The sequence below is a fragment of the Oryzias melastigma genome, linkage group LG5 (assembly GCF_002922805.2).
Source record: "Oryzias melastigma strain HK-1 linkage group LG5, ASM292280v2, whole genome shotgun sequence".
Classification (NCBI taxonomy): Eukaryota; Metazoa; Chordata; class Actinopteri; order Beloniformes; family Adrianichthyidae; genus Oryzias; species Oryzias melastigma.
Genome location: NC_050516.1, coordinates 2,101,925 through 2,119,376, shown reverse-complemented (window position 1 = coordinate 2,119,376; position 17,452 = coordinate 2,101,925). Strand labels below are relative to the sequence as shown.

At 38.2% G+C, this 17,452-nt stretch overlaps 1 protein-coding gene across 13 annotated transcripts in view; it reads left to right on the top strand.

Annotated features, from left to right (window-relative positions):
- itpr1b (inositol 1,4,5-trisphosphate receptor, type 1b) overlaps positions 1–17,452 on the top strand; it is a 113,474-nt gene that overhangs the window by 14,326 nt on the left and 81,696 nt on the right. For 5 of the 13 annotated variants that reach the window (XM_024270620.2, XM_024270615.2, XM_024270619.2 and 2 more), the window contains exons 4-22: positions 1,147–1,262; positions 1,359–1,445; positions 1,899–2,057; positions 4,689–4,787; positions 4,883–4,966; positions 5,066–5,212; positions 6,208–6,312; positions 6,473–6,517; positions 6,670–6,699; positions 7,102–7,256; positions 11,289–11,388; positions 11,473–11,633; positions 11,728–11,869; positions 11,947–12,105; positions 12,189–12,361; positions 13,997–14,116; positions 14,194–14,385; positions 14,577–14,828; positions 14,929–15,070. In XM_024270620.2, coding sequence (XP_024126388.1) covers positions 1,147–1,262; positions 1,359–1,445; positions 1,899–2,057; positions 4,689–4,787; positions 4,883–4,966; positions 5,066–5,212; positions 6,208–6,312; positions 6,473–6,517; positions 6,670–6,699; positions 7,102–7,256; positions 11,289–11,388; positions 11,473–11,633; positions 11,728–11,869; positions 11,947–12,105; positions 12,189–12,361; positions 13,997–14,116; positions 14,194–14,385; positions 14,577–14,828; positions 14,929–15,070 — 2,468 coding nt within the window. The remainder of the gene's footprint in view (positions 1–1,146; positions 1,263–1,358; positions 1,446–1,898; positions 2,058–4,688; positions 4,788–4,882; positions 4,967–5,065; positions 5,213–6,207; positions 6,313–6,472; positions 6,518–6,669; positions 6,700–7,101; positions 7,257–11,288; positions 11,389–11,472; positions 11,634–11,727; positions 11,870–11,946; positions 12,106–12,188; positions 12,362–13,996; positions 14,117–14,193; positions 14,386–14,576; positions 14,829–14,928; positions 15,071–17,452) is intronic. The other 8 variants (XM_024270623.2, XM_024270622.2, XM_036211786.1 and 5 more) reach the window with 3 other exon arrangements.

The window sequence follows — 17,452 nt, the reverse complement described above, 5'->3', positions numbered from 1 at the left end:
GTTTGCTTAATACGTTAGCCTTTATTAGCTTATGATGCTAGTGTCATTTTACCACTGAGACACAGGACCCTTTCGGTCTGGACCAAGAGCGCCTGTCTCGGGAGTCGGCCTCCAACTGTCCTGCTCCGTTACCCTTTAAATTGGGGTGCCCAAATCCAGCCTCCTTCTGGTTTTCCATAAACCCTGCCTTATCTGCTGCTCGTTACCTGGATCAGGTGTGTTTAGCCAATGAAGAGTTTTAATGACAGATTGGTTGTAAAACATGTAGGACACTAGCCCACGAGCCCTGGATTTGGGTACTCTTGTTTTAAAGATAATTAAAGGATCTTGGTTTCTGTATACTTTAAAACTTTTAAGCTATTTTCACACTGCTCTCGCTAATTCACATTCAAGCGGGCATTTCAAATGAAAAATCTATGAACATGCATGCTTTGTGCTTCTGCGTTCAAAGCTTTCATTTTCATTTTGGGTGCTATGTGAAAAACGCATTGCCATTGAATGCGTGTTGCAACTTTGACCAATCAGGGACCCGGATTTGGTAGTTTCGAAGGAATGGTAGTAAATGGGTTTTTTTGTATAGTGCTTTTCCATCTTTCTTGAAGGTCCAAAGCGCTTTACAGGCACATTCCCATTCACAGATACATTCACACACTGATGGTGGCTCTGCTGCCAAACACTGGCGCCAACTTTCCACCAGAGGCAAGGTGGGGTTTAGTGTCTTTGATTTTTGAGATTCCCACCGCTTTAACATGTCTTTCCAAGCCTCTTCCAACTGTAGGTGGCAGAAATGCGCTAGTAAACAGTAGAAAAAGAAGAAGAAACCCTTCCCTGTTTGTAGTGTGAACTCTATGGGCTAACTCATGTTCATGAGACTTCATAGTGCATTCTTCAATGTGTCATATGCCCGGTGTGAATATAGCTCAATATGTTTTACATTGTTAATTACATTTTTGGATTTTTATTTTGCCAATCTTAACATGCCAAACCAGTTTACATATTAAACATGGGGTTGCTTTTTTTTTTTTTTAAGATTAAGTTGTCTACTGCAGATTTCAGTTCCATGAAGCCTCTCATGTTGTTTTTATTTTTCAATCCTGTCTTGAGTGATGACGAGTCTCTTCCTTGTCTCTATCTTGTCTCCCTCAGACTGCCTTTTCAAACTGTGTCCTATGAACAGATACTCTGCACAAAAGCAGTTCTGGAAGGCAGCCAAACCTGGAGGCAACAGTACTACTGACACAGTCCTCCTCAATAAACTTCACGTGAGGCACACTTTTTTGTTCCCCGGGCCTGAACTTCTGTAACGTTATCTGGAGACTTTGCAGAGAATTTCACTGCATTTCTCTCTCAATTATCAGCATGCTGCAGACCTGGAGAAGAAGCAGAACGAGTCTGAAAACCGCAAGCTGCTGGGAACCGTCATACAGTATGGAAATGTCATTCAGGTGTGCTGCTGTGCTTATGATAATCTGCCCTCCTTAACAGAACTGCAAGGCTGTTTTGCTTCACTTTTGATACTGTGAGCCAGATATCATTCACCATGGGGCTGATTAAGTCAGATAAGTTTTAAATAATTGCTGTGGCTCAGAGATGTGCTGTAAAGGTGAATTTTTGTTCTTCATTCCCTTAAAGCCAAAAGCTGATATCCACATTAGAAACTCCACATCATGACTTATTACTGTTGTGTTCCATGAATAGCTTGTCTTTCACGGGTATACGATTTCGATTTTCTAGGTGTCAGCAAAGCATGAAGAAGTCTGACAAAAAAAAATATTTTCATTGAAGAGTTTCTGTTGTGCCAGTTTCTCCACATATTTCCTTACTGGTGTTTTGTGTCTCTGAATATTGATTTATTTTACTTTTTTAACACTAAAATGTTTTGTTGTGTTTACCAACAGCTGCTGCACTTAAAAAGCAATAAATACTTGACAGTAAACAAGAGGTTACCTGCTCTACTGGAGAAGAATGCCATGCGTGTGACTCTGGACTCTGCAGGAAACGAGGGATCCTGGTTTTACATCCAACCCTTCTACAAGCTGAGATCCCTAGGAGACAGTGTGGGTAGAAATGAAAGTTAATTATGCCCTGTAGAAGAAATGTTACACATATTTTAACAAAAAAAATGCAGACAGTCTTTTACAGTGGATGAACAAACATCTCACTATACCTGAGCTACATGCCTGGCCTTATGTCTAAACTTGTCCAAAAAAAAAATAAAAAATTAGGAACTACTGATCAGGTGTTAACAAGTTTCCGGGTCAAACTTTAAGAGCTGTTTTTTTTTCTTGCTTCAAAGTCAACAGTTTATTTGGAGATGAGAAATATTTTTAGCTATTCTTTTTTTTGCTTTATTTTTGGAATAATAGTCTCAGTACATAATTATATTCTTAGCCCAAATGATATAATGCATTAAATATAGATTAAGAATGTCTGCTGCTTAGATCTAAAGATCTAGACCAGATTATCTTTTTTAGTTTATTAATATTATTTCAAACACCAAAAACTAGCTAATCTAAGTGATGTTCAGAGCTTAGAAAAAGTAAATATCTGAGTAAATATTAACCACAGGATAAATAATTAAAGGTTTTATTTAGACCACAATGAAACTCTAAATATGAATTTTGACTCATTTGGATATTTTTGATCATTGTTCTTCTGCAAACTCAAGTGCTTCTGAGCATAGCACATTGACTAATTGGGGACATTACCCTTTAGAATTCTCTGGTATAAGGCAGTATTTATAGATCCATCACCTATGACTGGTGGTCCAGATCCTGGAGTTGCAAAGAAGCCCCACATGATCATACTACCACCACCACCATGTTTGACTGTTGTTCTGAAGTTCTAGAAAGTTATCCTATCTAATCAGTTTACAGACTTTTTAAAGTATTGGGTATAACCCAGATGTTTTTTTCTTCTATTTGCTCCGCAGTCTTTTGCTCCTTGAACTTTCTTGAGGATCCATATTTTTTTTGTCTTTTCTCTATTATCTATCACTTTCCTGTAGTCCATGTCTCAACTGTCTCAACTAGAAAGCCCAGACCTTATTATTTTGATAAAACCTCTTCCAGTTGTCTCAAGAAGATTCAGAGGCATTTCAGTCACCTTCATATTGTTGAACCAAAAACTCTGAAATGAGACCTGTAGTTCTTTCTGTGTTCTGCTATTTTTATAACCTCCTGAACGAGTATAATTGGTCAGTTGATCATGTTTCTTTACCCTAAGAGTGTTGCATATTCCAAGTTGTCTTAATTTGTAAATAAATAGTCTCAAAGCCTTTAAAAGAGTTACATTCAGACTGATATAGGTTAGCTAGATGCTTTTTTAAAACGGTTTTTATGTCTCCCACTTTTAGGCTCTGTTGGTGTATTGTCATGGTACACAAGTCTTCCTAGAACTTCTTGTGACATCACTACCAACCCGGATTAGTACTACTGCCCATATGTGTCAAAGACGATGACAGAAGCAGCATTAGAAAGCAAAAAAAAAAAACTAGTAAACTATTAAATTAGATTAGTCGACAACTATTTTATTGGTCGGCATAGTTGTGACTAATTGTGGCAGCCCTATTATCAAGCTATGCAATCTCTCAGCATGCCTCACTGTCAGACAGCATCTGTAGGGTTTGTTTCTTGACCCAACAGGTCTGAGAGGAATCAAACCTGGGTGTGGCAAGAATAGCTGAACTCAACTTTCCAGGAATTCATGCAAACAGAATAAAAACAGCTTGATTACTTTTTAGCAGAAGTAGGAGGCACTTTATTCTTAGGAGCAGCTTTCTTTATGAAAAAATCCTTGAAATACTGGATCTTTGCAGAAGTTTATATTATGTAATCCTTTTTAAAATATAAATAATGCGTTAGCAAATGCCCAAAAATAAATTGAAAGGGCACATTTTTTGTTATTGACCTTTTTTAAGTCAGTATAAAGACAGTTCTGTCAAATTTGACCAATTTAATAGACAACTTAGTTAAATAAATCCTTATTGCTCTCTTTATGTGCTGCTCTGCTCTGCACCTAAATGCTAAACAAAAGAAGTGTAAGAGGCGCCACACAACAACCTCCTATATCTCACTCCTTGGTGCTGCCCCAGTTATCTGATCTGCAGATAGGACTGACTAATCTTTTAGATCACCCAGATCCAAACTCGACTGTGACACTAAATTCTTGGAAGACTGTATAGGTAAATTTAAAGATGGAAGCTACCTCTTTTGCTCAAGCTTGTAGCTAATAGTTAAGCTGAGTGTTTGGCTAATTAGGTTACACCTAATTAATCCCTTTGGGAAGATTTGTCCTTTAGCATTTTATTGATCCTTCCATCCTGCAGTGAGCAGCCTCAGTGCAGTTTGGTGTCTTACACTGTAGTAGTCACATGACAGAAAAAAATGTAATTTATTATTTTTAGCTGTAAGATTGATGTTTGAAAACTGAAATGGAGTCATGTCTGATCCAATCCTAATATTTTAATCTGTTTTGCAAACCAGACAGATAGACTTACTCAAATAGTTGTATTTGGTCAGTTCATCTCCTGTCACACACAAACATTTGACTGTGGCGCCACTGTGTGTTCATTTAAGCAATTGCAGTGTTAACTTCTGACCAATAAATTTTTAGGGTTTTTAACATTTTCTTCGAACACTGTTGTACTTTTCTACTTCATGTTTGGTTCTCCTGCATTTCTGTCACAGGTGGTAATCGGAGATAAAGTAGTCCTTAACCCTGTGAATGCAGGACAACCTCTACATGCCAGCAGCCACCAGTTAGTGGACAACCCAGGGTGTAATGAGGTGAGGAAAAACAAGGTGTTAATTGATCGAATCTAAATTCTGAAGGTTCATTTAAAGGCAGTGATGTAAATGTTTGTTTTCCTTTTGTCTTTCAGGTGAATTCAGTGAATTGCAACACAAGTTGGAAAGTAGTTCTTTTCATGAAGTGGAGTGACAACAAGGAGACGATACTTAAAGGCGTAGGTCTCCACAGATTTCACTATTTTATATTAGCCTGTAGCCTCTTTGGGAGTTATGTCATCATAACGACGATCCTAACCTGTATTTTAAATTTGCAGGGGGACGTGGTGCGGTTGTTCCACGCAGAGCAGGAAAAGTTTCTAACTTGTGACGACTACAAAAAGAGGCAACATGTTTTTCTTAGAACGACCGGCCGGCAGTCTGCGACTTCTGCCACTAGCAGCAAAGCACTCTGGGAAGTGGAGGTTAGTAAAACATAATCTCCAAATGAAATACCAAATAGTTATAATCCGTCTTTCTTAATAATGCAGGATTTTATTGTGTCCTATTAATGTTTAAGTTGTAATAATTGAATAGATTGTACTTTGATCTAAGTAGTATGTAACTGGAGACTATATAAATGTGTAATTACATAATCATCTGAAGAGTTTTTTTTCTGGGTTTTCCAGGTGCTTTTAATAGAGCTAATCAGTATTTTTCAAATTATGGAGTGTTTGAAATGAAAGGGTGTTTCATGGGCACCAAAAAGATGATTTCCTTTTGGAGGTTATTGGACAATAACAGTACTATGTGAAAAAATTAAACCTTGATAACATAACTTTTTTTTCTTAATATGTGCACAAGTGGTGAAAATTATTAGGACTATTCTGGCAACAAAAGAAAAACCCAGAGTAATTATTAGGGGTGTGCATTGGCAAGAGTGTGGCTTAACGATACGTATTGTGACATACGTGTCATGATACGACACGTATCCAGATATATCCCAAGACAGTAACAGACAATGTTTCAGTATTTTTTTAAATTATGACTTAAGAATGATCTCATTAGTTATGCATTTTTCACACAAGTAAAATAGTAAAATGCTTGTTATTTACTGATCAGAACATTAAGTATTGCAACTGTATTTCATAAACAAGTAGTTTTTACCCAAGCAAGTTCATGCTGCTTTTCTTTTTGTAATCTAGGAAATATTTAAGTGGAAAAACAAAATTAAAATAGAACTATATATTTGCTTATAAATAATTAATTACATTTTGCCTTGGCAGTATTTTAAATAAATAAATAAGTATTTTAAATTTTAAAGTGATATTTTACTGAATTGATATTTTCTTACAACCCTAGTAATTATGGGAAAAAATAAATTAATGAAATCATTAAAATTAAAAGGAAAATAACTAAATAAAAAACGCAGTGATTGTTAATTTAATATGCTTTATTTAAATATGGTTAATTTTCCCAGGTGGTCCACCGTGATCCTTGCAGAGGAGGTGCAGGCTACTGGAACAGCCTGTTCAGGTTTAAACATTTGGCCACTGGGTGCTATTTGGCAGCCGAGGTCAGTGAGGTTTGTGTCCGGGGCTTTATGTCACGATTTTTGCAATCTGAAGTTGGAGAAATGGTTCAGTTTAAAATTTTCAAGTATTGAAATGATGTTAGTTGCATGGCTAATTTAGGGAGGACTCTGATATTAATGATCTTGACGCGTTTGACTGTTTTTATTCCAGGTTAATCCAGACTTTGAAGAGGAAAGTGCTGATCAGCGATCCTCTGTGAGCAAACCCGTTTTTTCTGTTAGCTTTTTCTCCAACATAACTTTATTTGTTATCTTATTAACAGCAATTTTAATTTATTCCTTTATTTATCTGCATATCTTCCTGTCTACCTATTTGAATATTTTCTGGCTTGTGGACTTTTGCTTTAGGTGGTGGACTTTACACCTTTTAACTTCCAGGTACACGTGTATAATACATTTTTTTACTTCATTTTTCATGACCTTCATTTACATCATCAAAGTTCATGTAGTTTCCCTTCAGAACCTCAGTGATCAGTGAATGTGTGTCTTAGATAAACAGCTCAACATCACCACTGGGTGTCAGTATGGATCCTCTACTCTCTTGTGTCAAAATAACAGTTTCCTGTTTAAAATGTTCTAAAAAATGTATTCTTAGTTAAAAAAAAAAGTAACTATTTAGAACTTTTATAGAAATGTATTTTTACATCAGGGTCAATGATTGCATACACTGATTTTCCTGCATAGTGGACTATTGCAGTTACAGTCCCATAGATTCTTCATTCTTGTATGGTTTGTAAGCAGTTTTTCTTTCAATCTAAACACTTGTTTTCTTTCTTCTAGTTGGATGTAGACAATGAGGCTCTGCGAGGCCGCCTGAGGACCCCCCAGGAAAAAATCATGTGTACGCTGGTGCCTGTTCCCGACGGGATGGAGATCTCCTCCATCTTTGAGCTGGACCCCACCACTCTGAGAGGAGGAGACTCCATGGTGCCCAGGTATGAGGCATGTTCACCAATAGTACTTTCTATCAAAATGTTTTATTTCTATCTTCCACGTTTGGGAAAAAAACTAAAAAAGATGGTGAAGATACAGTGGGGCAAAACAGTTTTTAGTCAGCCACCAACTGTGCTTAAAAAACTGCTTAAAAGCCTGTAATTTCATCATAGGTTTACCTCAACTATGAGAGACAAAATGGGAAAAAAAATCAAATTGTCTGATTTTTAAATAATTTCTTTGTAAGTTATGATAGAAAAAAAATATTTGGTCACCTTCAAACGAACAAGATTTTTGACTCACACAGACTTGTAACTCTACCTGTAACCAAACTCCACTATAACCAAGACCAAAGAGCTGTCTAAGGACACCAGAAACAAAATTGTTGACCTGCACCAGGCTGGGAAGACTGAATCTGGAATAGGTAGGATGATCCAGAGGGGGATTGGGAGAATGTCCTATGGTCAGGTGAAACAAAATTAGAACTTTTTGGTAAGAACTCTACTCGTTGTGTTTGGAGGAGAAAGAACATTGAGTTGCATGTAAAGCATGGGGTTGGAGAGATCATGCTTTGGGGCTGTTTTTCAGCAAAGTGACCAAAACGACTGATCCATGTAGAGGAAAGATAGAATGGGCCCAAGTATTGTCAGATTTTGAGTGAAAGCCTCCTAACATCAGCTGTAAAACGTGGCTGGGGCTTTCAGCAGGACAGCAATCCCAAACACACTGCTTGAATAACGAAGGAGTGGCCTCATAAGAAGCCTGGAGTGGTCTAGCCAGTCTCCAAATCTCAACTCCATAGAAAATCTTTGGTGGGAGTTGAAAGTCCATGTTGGACAGCAACGGCCCTAAAACATCCCTGCTCTAGAGGAGATCTGCATGGAGGAATGGACCAACATAGTTTGTGAAAACCTTGTGAAGACTTACAGAAAACATTTGACTGTTTTCATTGCCAACAAAGGATATATTGAGATGAACTTTTGTTATTTACCAAATACTTATTTTCCACCATAATTTGCTAATAAAATTCTTAAAAAATCAGACATTGAGGTTTTCTGGATTTTTTTTCTCATTATATCTCTCAAAGTTGAGATATACCTCTGATTAAAATGACAGTTCTCTCTCATCTCTTTAAGTGGGAGAACTTGCACAATTGGTGACTGACTAAATACTTAATTTGCCCCACTGCAGATAAATTGATTTAAGGTAGAAAAAGTTTGAAACATTAACTATTTATCTTGTCTCAGATTTTTAAACACATGCCCACCTTCAAATGGAATGAAAGTATGGGTTGATATAGAACTGGGGGGTGATTAATTAACAAATGACAAATATCTTTCACCACACTGACCGCAGTGATGTCAAGACCCAAATTACAAAGAGGGAAGACAGTCATTTGTCTTTTAAAGGGGAAGTAGGAAGATCAATAAATAAGGGGGTTTTTAAGGAAATGTCTGATTCATTTAATTACTCATTTTTTTATGTTCTTAAAAAACAGTGAGAGCTGTGCTTCATAATCTAAGGGTCAACAGAGAAAGAGCAGTGTCAATTTGTGAACTTTTATTTTATGTTTTAAATAATTTCTTTACATGTGGAGATCACACTTCCTATTATTTTTACTGAAATTGAGTTTTACTTTTGCAAAAAAAACAGCAGGCAATTACTGAAATGGAGTAAAGCAGGAAACCAGTCACCCAGGATCGTGGGCACAAGAGGTGACAAGACAGATCCTAGTTTTGACAAAAGCCAAAACAGGATGGTACAACATTTCTGTGTTTACTTGCTAGTGGCAACACACTTAAAAAACTCATTAATAATATAGTATCTGTTGTCAAATTAGCCTAATGACTTTGATATATTATAACATAAAAATCCTGTTTTACTGAAACAGGATCACTTTTTGTTGATGTTTATCTGGAATTATTTAAATATATATATATATTTATTATTATTTTCTACCTTTATATTTACTGGTTTCTAGGGGGAAGTTATTACAATAGAAATATTATTATAGTTAATTTTAAATTTCTAAGAAGTCTTTGCGTCTTAGTGAAATGCTGCCTGTCAAGTCATTTTGTTTGGTCGAAGTTAAGTTGACAACAAGTGAGAAGTACATGAGGCAAGATGGCCGCGACCTTTACGTGTTTCCTGAATTTCATTATATCATGTATTATTTGGGGACTACAGATGGAAACTAGCTTCGGCTATAATCTGGTGTGAAGCATCTTTAATGATTTTGCACATTGTCCCTGCCAAATAAACTACTAAATAAGATGAAAAAAATAAATGATAGTAAAATGTTATATTCTTGTATAGCACTTTTCAAAGCGCTTTACAGTCACACACCCATTCACACATGCATTCACACACTGATAGTGGCTCCACTGCCGAACACTGGTGCCAACCCATAACCACCCTGTGTGGGGTTCAGTGTTTTGCCCAAGGACACTTTGACACATGGGCGGGGAATCCAGGAATCGAGCATGCGATCTGTGAGCCTTATAATCAATGTACAATAACAATAATTCTATTCGATTCGATTCTATTCTACATACTTGATAAGATTTTGAGTTGATTTTTTTCACAATTAAAGCTGTAATTTTTTGCTGCACATCAGAGATAAAACTCTCAGAGCGGCTGTCAAGTCTTGTTATGTCATCAGGACATGTTGGCTTAGGTTGGACTACTTTTAGCACCAACTTGAAATAGCCCCCCTCTCCTCCCGTGGAGCTAATTATTGCCTCGGAGATTCACGAAGGCGTTCTGGCCTCCTGTGGACAGTTGCATAAAGCCCGCTGAGATTGTGGCTGCAGTCGGCTTTCTGCGCCAAATCTGATGTAAGAATTCTGCAGGTTTTCACTCTGTGTGAGGATTTATTGATGACCATGTTCTCAGATTACCTATAACACAAACACAAAAAGTAACACTGATCAGATTTTAAATATAGGCGTCTCGTTTCTTCTTGTTCTCTTTGTCACAGAAAGACGATTACGTTTTAGATTTCCCTACCCTTTTATAATTTCAGGAACTGCTTCTTAACTTAAAGGAGCTCTTGAGTTGGGATGAGTGGTGGTGCAGTGGTTAGCACTCTTGCCTTACAGTAAGATGGCGTTAGTTTAAATCCTGGCTGGGTCCTTTCTGTATGGAGTTTGCATGTTCTCCCAGCTGCATACGTGGGTTTTCTCCAGGCACTCCGGCTTCCTCCTACAGTTCAACCACATGCTTTATAGGTTCATTGATTGTCCTAAGCTGTCCCTTAGGCATAAATGTGAGTGTGTGTGATTTTGTGGTCCTGCTACAGACTGATGACATGATCAGGGGTTGCTCAGTAAAGCTGGCTGCATCAGCCCCAGGACCCCAAATTGGGTTCAGAGGGTTCAGAATATGGAGTTTGTAAACTCATGAGCTATGAAAACCTGGACTCATTTCCACATGGAAGCTTACCAAAAAAGGCTGAACTAATTGCTGCTCCACGTATAAAGGTCTCTTAAAGACACACTCTGATTAAAGGGTTTTTTTAACATGTTCTTGTGATATTTTTCTGATGATGGAGGACATATATCAAGAAAATGGTCACCAGACATTTATGAGTGTTTCTTTATTCAAATTGTTGTGAGTCAGGAGCAGTAACAAAAAGGCCACTTAAAAAAGAGTGTATTTGTGACATAGAAAATATACTGGGTGGGCCACAAGCTCCTTGCTCCTCTAAGCAATGAGGAGAGGAAAGGGAGCGGGGTTGCCCTGTGCCAACGGCCCCATCCACAGTAGTTTTAATGAATTACTTCTGCTCTGAAGCAACTATGTTCTAAAAAGACATTTTAAAAAATTGGGCTAAAACTGTCATAATGTTAATTAAAATACCACCAGGAACACTTTTAAAATAAATCAAAGATGATCGGAGTGGGACTTAAAAGCTCTTTTTGGATTAGTTTTTTTGGGTCAAATTAATTTAAAGCATTTTCTTGTTTATTTACATGGATTTGCATTTTTCTTTTATATTTATCAATTTTGTGTTTGTTTCTTTGGTCAAATAGGAGTTCCTACGTGCGCCTGAAACACTTATTCACCAACACATGGGTTCACAGCACCAACAACCCCATCGACAAAGAGGAAGAGAAACCAGTTATGCTGCGGGTGAGTCAGCTGTTACCACACAACTAAGGCTTTTTAATAATTATATTTCATACAGCTAATGATCCCTTTTGTTATTCTTCTTAGATTGGAACATCAGAGGTGAAAGAAGATAAAGAGGCCTTTGCCATTGTTCCGGTGCCACCAGCAGAAGTGCGTGATTTAGATTTTGCTAATGATGCGAGTAAAGTGTTGGCTTCCATCGCTGGTAAACTGGAGAAAGGGACAATCACACAGAATGAAAGGAGGTATGATCTAAAATAAATAATCAAAACAGTCTGTTTTGAGACTTATGGGATTCTCTAAAATTATATATTTTTTATTCCCTCGTGCACTGCCAAGGTTTGTAACAAAGCTGCTAGAGGATTTAGTTTTTTTTGTGGTAGACATCCCCAACAGCGGACAGGATGTGCTGGAGATCATGGTTAACAAGCCCAACAGAGAAAGACAAAAACTCATGAGGGAGCAAAATATCCTGAAACAGGTAGAAGTTAAAACAGAGAGATATTATACAGGTATTTGGAGTTCCTTCTAAGCGAAATTTCCTTCTGCCTTTTTCAGATCTTCAAGCTTCTCCAAGCCCCTTTCACAGACAGCGGTGATGGCCCCATGCTTCGGCTAGAGGAGCTTGGGGATCAGCGCCATGCACCGTTCAGGCATATTTGCAGGCTTTGCTACAGAGTTCTCCGCCATTCACAGCAGGATTATCGGAAGAACCAAGTAGGTTTGTACGCAGCTGAAACGTTGATGGGATCGCTTTCCCTCTCAGCAATAATCCCCCCTCCCCTGTCCGCTCCTCGCAGGAATACATAGCCAAGCAGTTCCGCTTCATGCAGAAGCAGATAGGATATGACGTGTTGGCTGAAGACACCATCACTGCGCTGCTTCACAACAACCGGAAGCTGCTGGAAAAACACATCACTGCTGCTGAGATAGACACCTTTGTAACATTGGTGAGGAAGAACCGGGAGCCCAGGTGAGGTTTTAGCTCAAGAAATGGTTGCTGTCATAAAACCAACATAAAAGGCATCAGTTGTGCTCAGTATAAGCTCCAGGAGAAAATGCACAGTGAACAGACACAAGTTAAGTGACACAAGAACTACTTGAGCTTAGCGTGGGGAATAAAAATGCTCATTGTTTAGGGCAAACTGAGGGTTCAGAGCCACATGTGGCTCTTAAATCCCCCTAAAACTAAAAGTAAACTTAACTCAAACTTTATTCAACTCTTTCACAAAAAGTTATGTATGAATGGTAGCAGTGATTCTCCAACAATCTGTCATTCTGTTTTGTTTTATGTTGTAATAGCACTTAAGTACTCTGACATGCAATGCAATTACTTGAGGCTCAATTTCACACTTTTTTTTTTTAAACTGATAAAAAAATGCATTTTCAAACTTTTAGGATTTAGATCTCCTGATTCTTTATTGATTATTATTAACTCTCCAAAAACATACATCTGAGTATGCTGATAACCAAGTAGACAAAATGACATTACTGATTTATAAAAGAAAAATAGACAGAAGTACCAGTAGATTGAGAAATAACAACTTCCTGTCTTATTTTGAACATAAGTTATTTGTAAGAAATATAAGAACTGCAACTTCCTGGAACCTCTTTTTCCTGGACCTTCTCCCTTCCTGTCTCTAATAGTCCCTCTATGTTCCTCTGCGCTGTCACCCACATTATCCACTTGTATTATTTTTTATCTTGAACTTTCTTTATCCATCATTGTCTTTCCTCAGCTTGCAAAGCAGACTTCTTATCTGGATCTCTTCATTTTTCTCTACTCTTTTGTTGATTCTCTATTTTTCTCTTGAACTCATATAAATAATAATTTGTTTGCATAAGTAGTTCATCATAGTAAGAATTTTGAGCTCCATGAACTGCATCGAATCAATTTAAGGATGGTAAACACAACCAGAATTCCTATTTAAAGTACACCAGATTATAGGGCGAATTCAATTCAATGAATGAATGAATTCAGATTCAATGATTTTAAGTTCACCTTCTGGCTCAAAAAATATGGAAAGGGTCCCTTAATTAGCTTTGATTTAATTTTAGTTTGTCAGATTTAGGAATTTTTGTCTGAGATGCACCAAAAATGGTAAAATAAACTTTTATTTCTGCTGACATCACACCACTTCATTTGGTGCATTGCGATGATTTTATGTGGCACAGGGTTTCTCTTATTTTGAAAGGAAGTCATATGAACTTATTTAGGGAAAAATGTATTTTTTTCTCTTTATTTTAATGTTTTATTTATGGCAAAAAACAACAGTGTATTTGTCGTAATAGTATCAATTGCATAAAAATTAAGCTTATTTTCTAAAGGGTGAACTAGACTTTGAGTCTTGTGGTCAGCCGGAAATTAACCTGAATGGCTCCTTAAGAGTTAAAAGTCACAGAATCCTTGTTTAGTGTGTTTTATTCAAAATATGCCAATTGAAAGAAGCCAATACAGTCTTAAAATAGAAATGGAGGAAAAGTAATTTCTGTTCTGATTCATTTAATCACATTTTTTATTCTAAAGACTGCAGTTGGTGTCACTTAATATTAATATATCTTTAGTTTTCCAACTGCTTTTTCAAACGATTCTTTCTTCTGTGCCAAGGTTTCTGGATTACCTGTCAGATCTCTGTGTGTCCATGAACAAATCCATCCCAGTCACTCAGGAGCTCATCTGCAACGCTGTGCTGGACTCCAACAATGCAGACATCCTCATCGAGACCAAGTGAGCCATCTGTTCTACTTTATGAATGGAGTTTGCCAAATATGAACTCTAGCTTAAGTTTCTCCTCTGCTCACCAGGCTAGTCCTCTCAAGATTTGAAATTGAGACGGCTACCAATGGGGAGACTCCAGTAGAGGCTGAAGATGAAGAGGAGGTGTGGTTGTTCTGGAAGGACAACTCCAAAGACATTCGGAGTAAGAGCATCCGGGAGTTGGCCCAGGATGCAAAAGAAGGCCAAAAGGAGGACCAGGAAGTGGTCAGCTACTACAGGTCTCACATTTTGTACTCTTTATATTACTTGTAGTTTGGCAGTTACACTCAAGGACTGAATGAAATGAACATGAGTGATGATTTTTAATTCCTTATTTACATAGGAAACTTTAGATTTTTTGTTAGCAATAAACATCTACTATATAAATACATAGGATGGAGAAAGCTAAACTTGAAACATTTCCCTCTAGGTGCCAACTGAATCTTTTTGCCCGGATGTGCCTGGACCGCCAGTACCTTGCCATCAACAAGATATCAAATCAGCTGGACGTGGATTTAATTCTGCGCTGTATGTCCGACGAAGATCTGCCGTTTGACCTCCGAGCGTCCTTCTGCCGCCTGATGCTGCACATGCATGTGGACCGTGACCCTCAGGAACAGGTCACACCTGTTAAATATGCTCGATTGTGGTCAGAGATCCCTTCTAAAATCGCTATTGATGAGTGAGTTCTTCTTATTGATTTTCTTTGACTCATCTATATTTATCAATAAATAAACTACTATAATTTTCTTAAATGTCATTCCTCCTTGGTTGTGGTGCAGCTATGACAATGATGGGAATTCCAGAGATGAAATCAAAGAGCGATTCAGCCTCACCATGGATTTTGTGGAGAACTACCTGAGAGAGGTGGTGTCACAGAACATTCCCTTCTCTGACAAGGAGAAAAACAAACTTACCTTTGAGGTAATGTCTGTTCTTTATTAGAACAAACTGGAACTTAGCTGAATAAAAATACAAGAAGGAATAGAATTTGTATTCGGTAGATTATGTATTAGATAAAGACCCACTCCAATGACAGTGGTGTTTTGGGTGTTTTTAACAGGGTTCTTGTATCATTTTTTTCATGATGGAGGACATGTATAAAATAATTTAACATTAAAACTGCATTAATGACTATTTCTGTGTTGAAAATTTTGGATCAGGAGCAGATGAAAAAGCTTGGGTTTGTGACGCAGCAACTGAAATGGGTGGGCCAAAATCTTCCTTTTCCGCTCCAATTCTTTTGCATCCACTTGCATTAACTTACATTATATCCATTAACGTCTTCATTTTCCTTGTCTTAGCTGGCATCTGGCTCAAAACTGTACTGCTAGCTAATGCTAGCTTGGACTTGAGTTGTTAGATTAGCTAATGGGAGAGAGTGTAAACAAAGGGCTGATGGGAAATTAGCTAGAGGCTAACTTCCCAGTCCCACACACAACTCAGAGGCAAATTTCTGATGAACTTATGTCTTAAAAATACAACACAGGCTTTTTTGGTTTTGGCTAATAGCTGCAAAAGCATAATTAAAATACCACTGGGAATGATTTTACAATACTGTAGAATAAAATGTAGTTGGAGTGGGACTTTAAGGACTTTTGATTATCCGACTTCTCTACTAAATACACATTTTCTTAAGTTTTTGTTCTTGATTTGAGTTTCCCTCCTCTATTTAAACCCCTGTGAGTATAGCCAGGTCTCTAATTCATAACAGATTTCCAGTGAAGTTTGGAGGAAAAGAAGTTTGCCTAGATCAACCTGGAGCTGTTTTCATAGATCAAATCTCGGGTCTCACAGAAGATTTGCTGGGATTTTTGGCCCATTTGTGCTGGTGACTGCAACAGTTGGAATAGTGGTATTTTCAGATGTTATAAAATACATATATGTCAATTAAACTGCAGGTTCACATTGTGGAGAAGACACTTATAGGGCAGAGTTGTTGCACAGAAGGAGGAACAGGTTTTTGTTCAGACATCTACTTAATGGGTAGCAGTGGCGGGCCGTGCATTTCACACCTAGGCCTTCAGTAGTGCTCCATCTGAATCAATCCAACCCTCATTAACTATTTTATGGCAATAAAACTTCTAGTGCAGGTACAGCTGCCACACACACACCAAAAGCATAAAAAATAACCTGATAAAATTTCAATATTATGTAGGGAGATAGCAAAATTTTACTCACCAAAAATCCAGATTATTTAAACACAAAATCCATCCTTTCTATCCTCAAGAAGATTTCAATCACTCTGTCGTGCAGAATCCGTGCGTTTCGCAGATGGAAAGTGTTCCGTGGCTGTGATAAGCTGGAAAATGTTCTGGTATTCCTGAAGCCTCTTGTGGTCCAGGAGGGAGACAAACATCAGTTTTTGTGATCTTGAAATCTGGTCTGTGTCTGGAAAATAATATTGTCGGTAGTGCGCGCGAGGATTTTGCGCTGCACGCGCCCGCGGTGCGTTCAGGGGCCTCGTAGATTTCCTCGTATCAGCTTCTCTCCCGCTCAACGGAGTCACGGAACTCCTTTACCCGTGCCAGACAAAACTGTGCCACAACTTTACCCAGACATTCATTTTCCACCAAAAATCAGACGATGAGACGCTTTCCACTGGTAACATCTTCAAACCTGACACGCCGCTCCTCGGCACCTGTGTCCGTCACATAACGCAGAACCAGAGCGAGCTGCGAGCTATCCAATCAAAGCGCGTGAAAATGATGACGTTTCCGTGCGCCTGCTAGCTGGCCTTGGTGTCGCCTACTCCAAATCTGATTGGTTGAAGCAACAGTTTGGTCGACAATTATTTTATGCTACAGGGCCCGCAGAACTGATTGTGAAGGCCTCCGGGCAGATTTCTTTGACCCTAGCAACAAATGGTGCTGCAATGTGATTGGTTAATGCTTAAATAGGAAAATACACGTCTGGAAGCAGCGCAACCAGGGAGACAGCAATGAAAGGACGAAGACAGAGCATTTGGAATTATAGAATACGTATTCACGGAAATAAATAATAATTAATATCAGTCTGTGATTCAGATATTTTTAGGCCAGCAGAGAAGGCCTTGCAGGCCCTGACGGCCCGCCACTGATGGGTAGTAATCTCAGTTTGTTTGTCATCGGAGGAGGGCTTAACACAGACATCCAGCCATCCATCCATTTTCTTGACCGCTTCTTCCCTTTCGGGGTTGCGGGGTGCCGGAGCCTATCCCGGCCACTGATGGGCGAAGGCGGGGTACACCCTGGACAGGTCGGCAGTCTGTCACAGTGCGCTTAACACAGACATTAAAATTTATTCACTGCCAGACAATTTAAAACA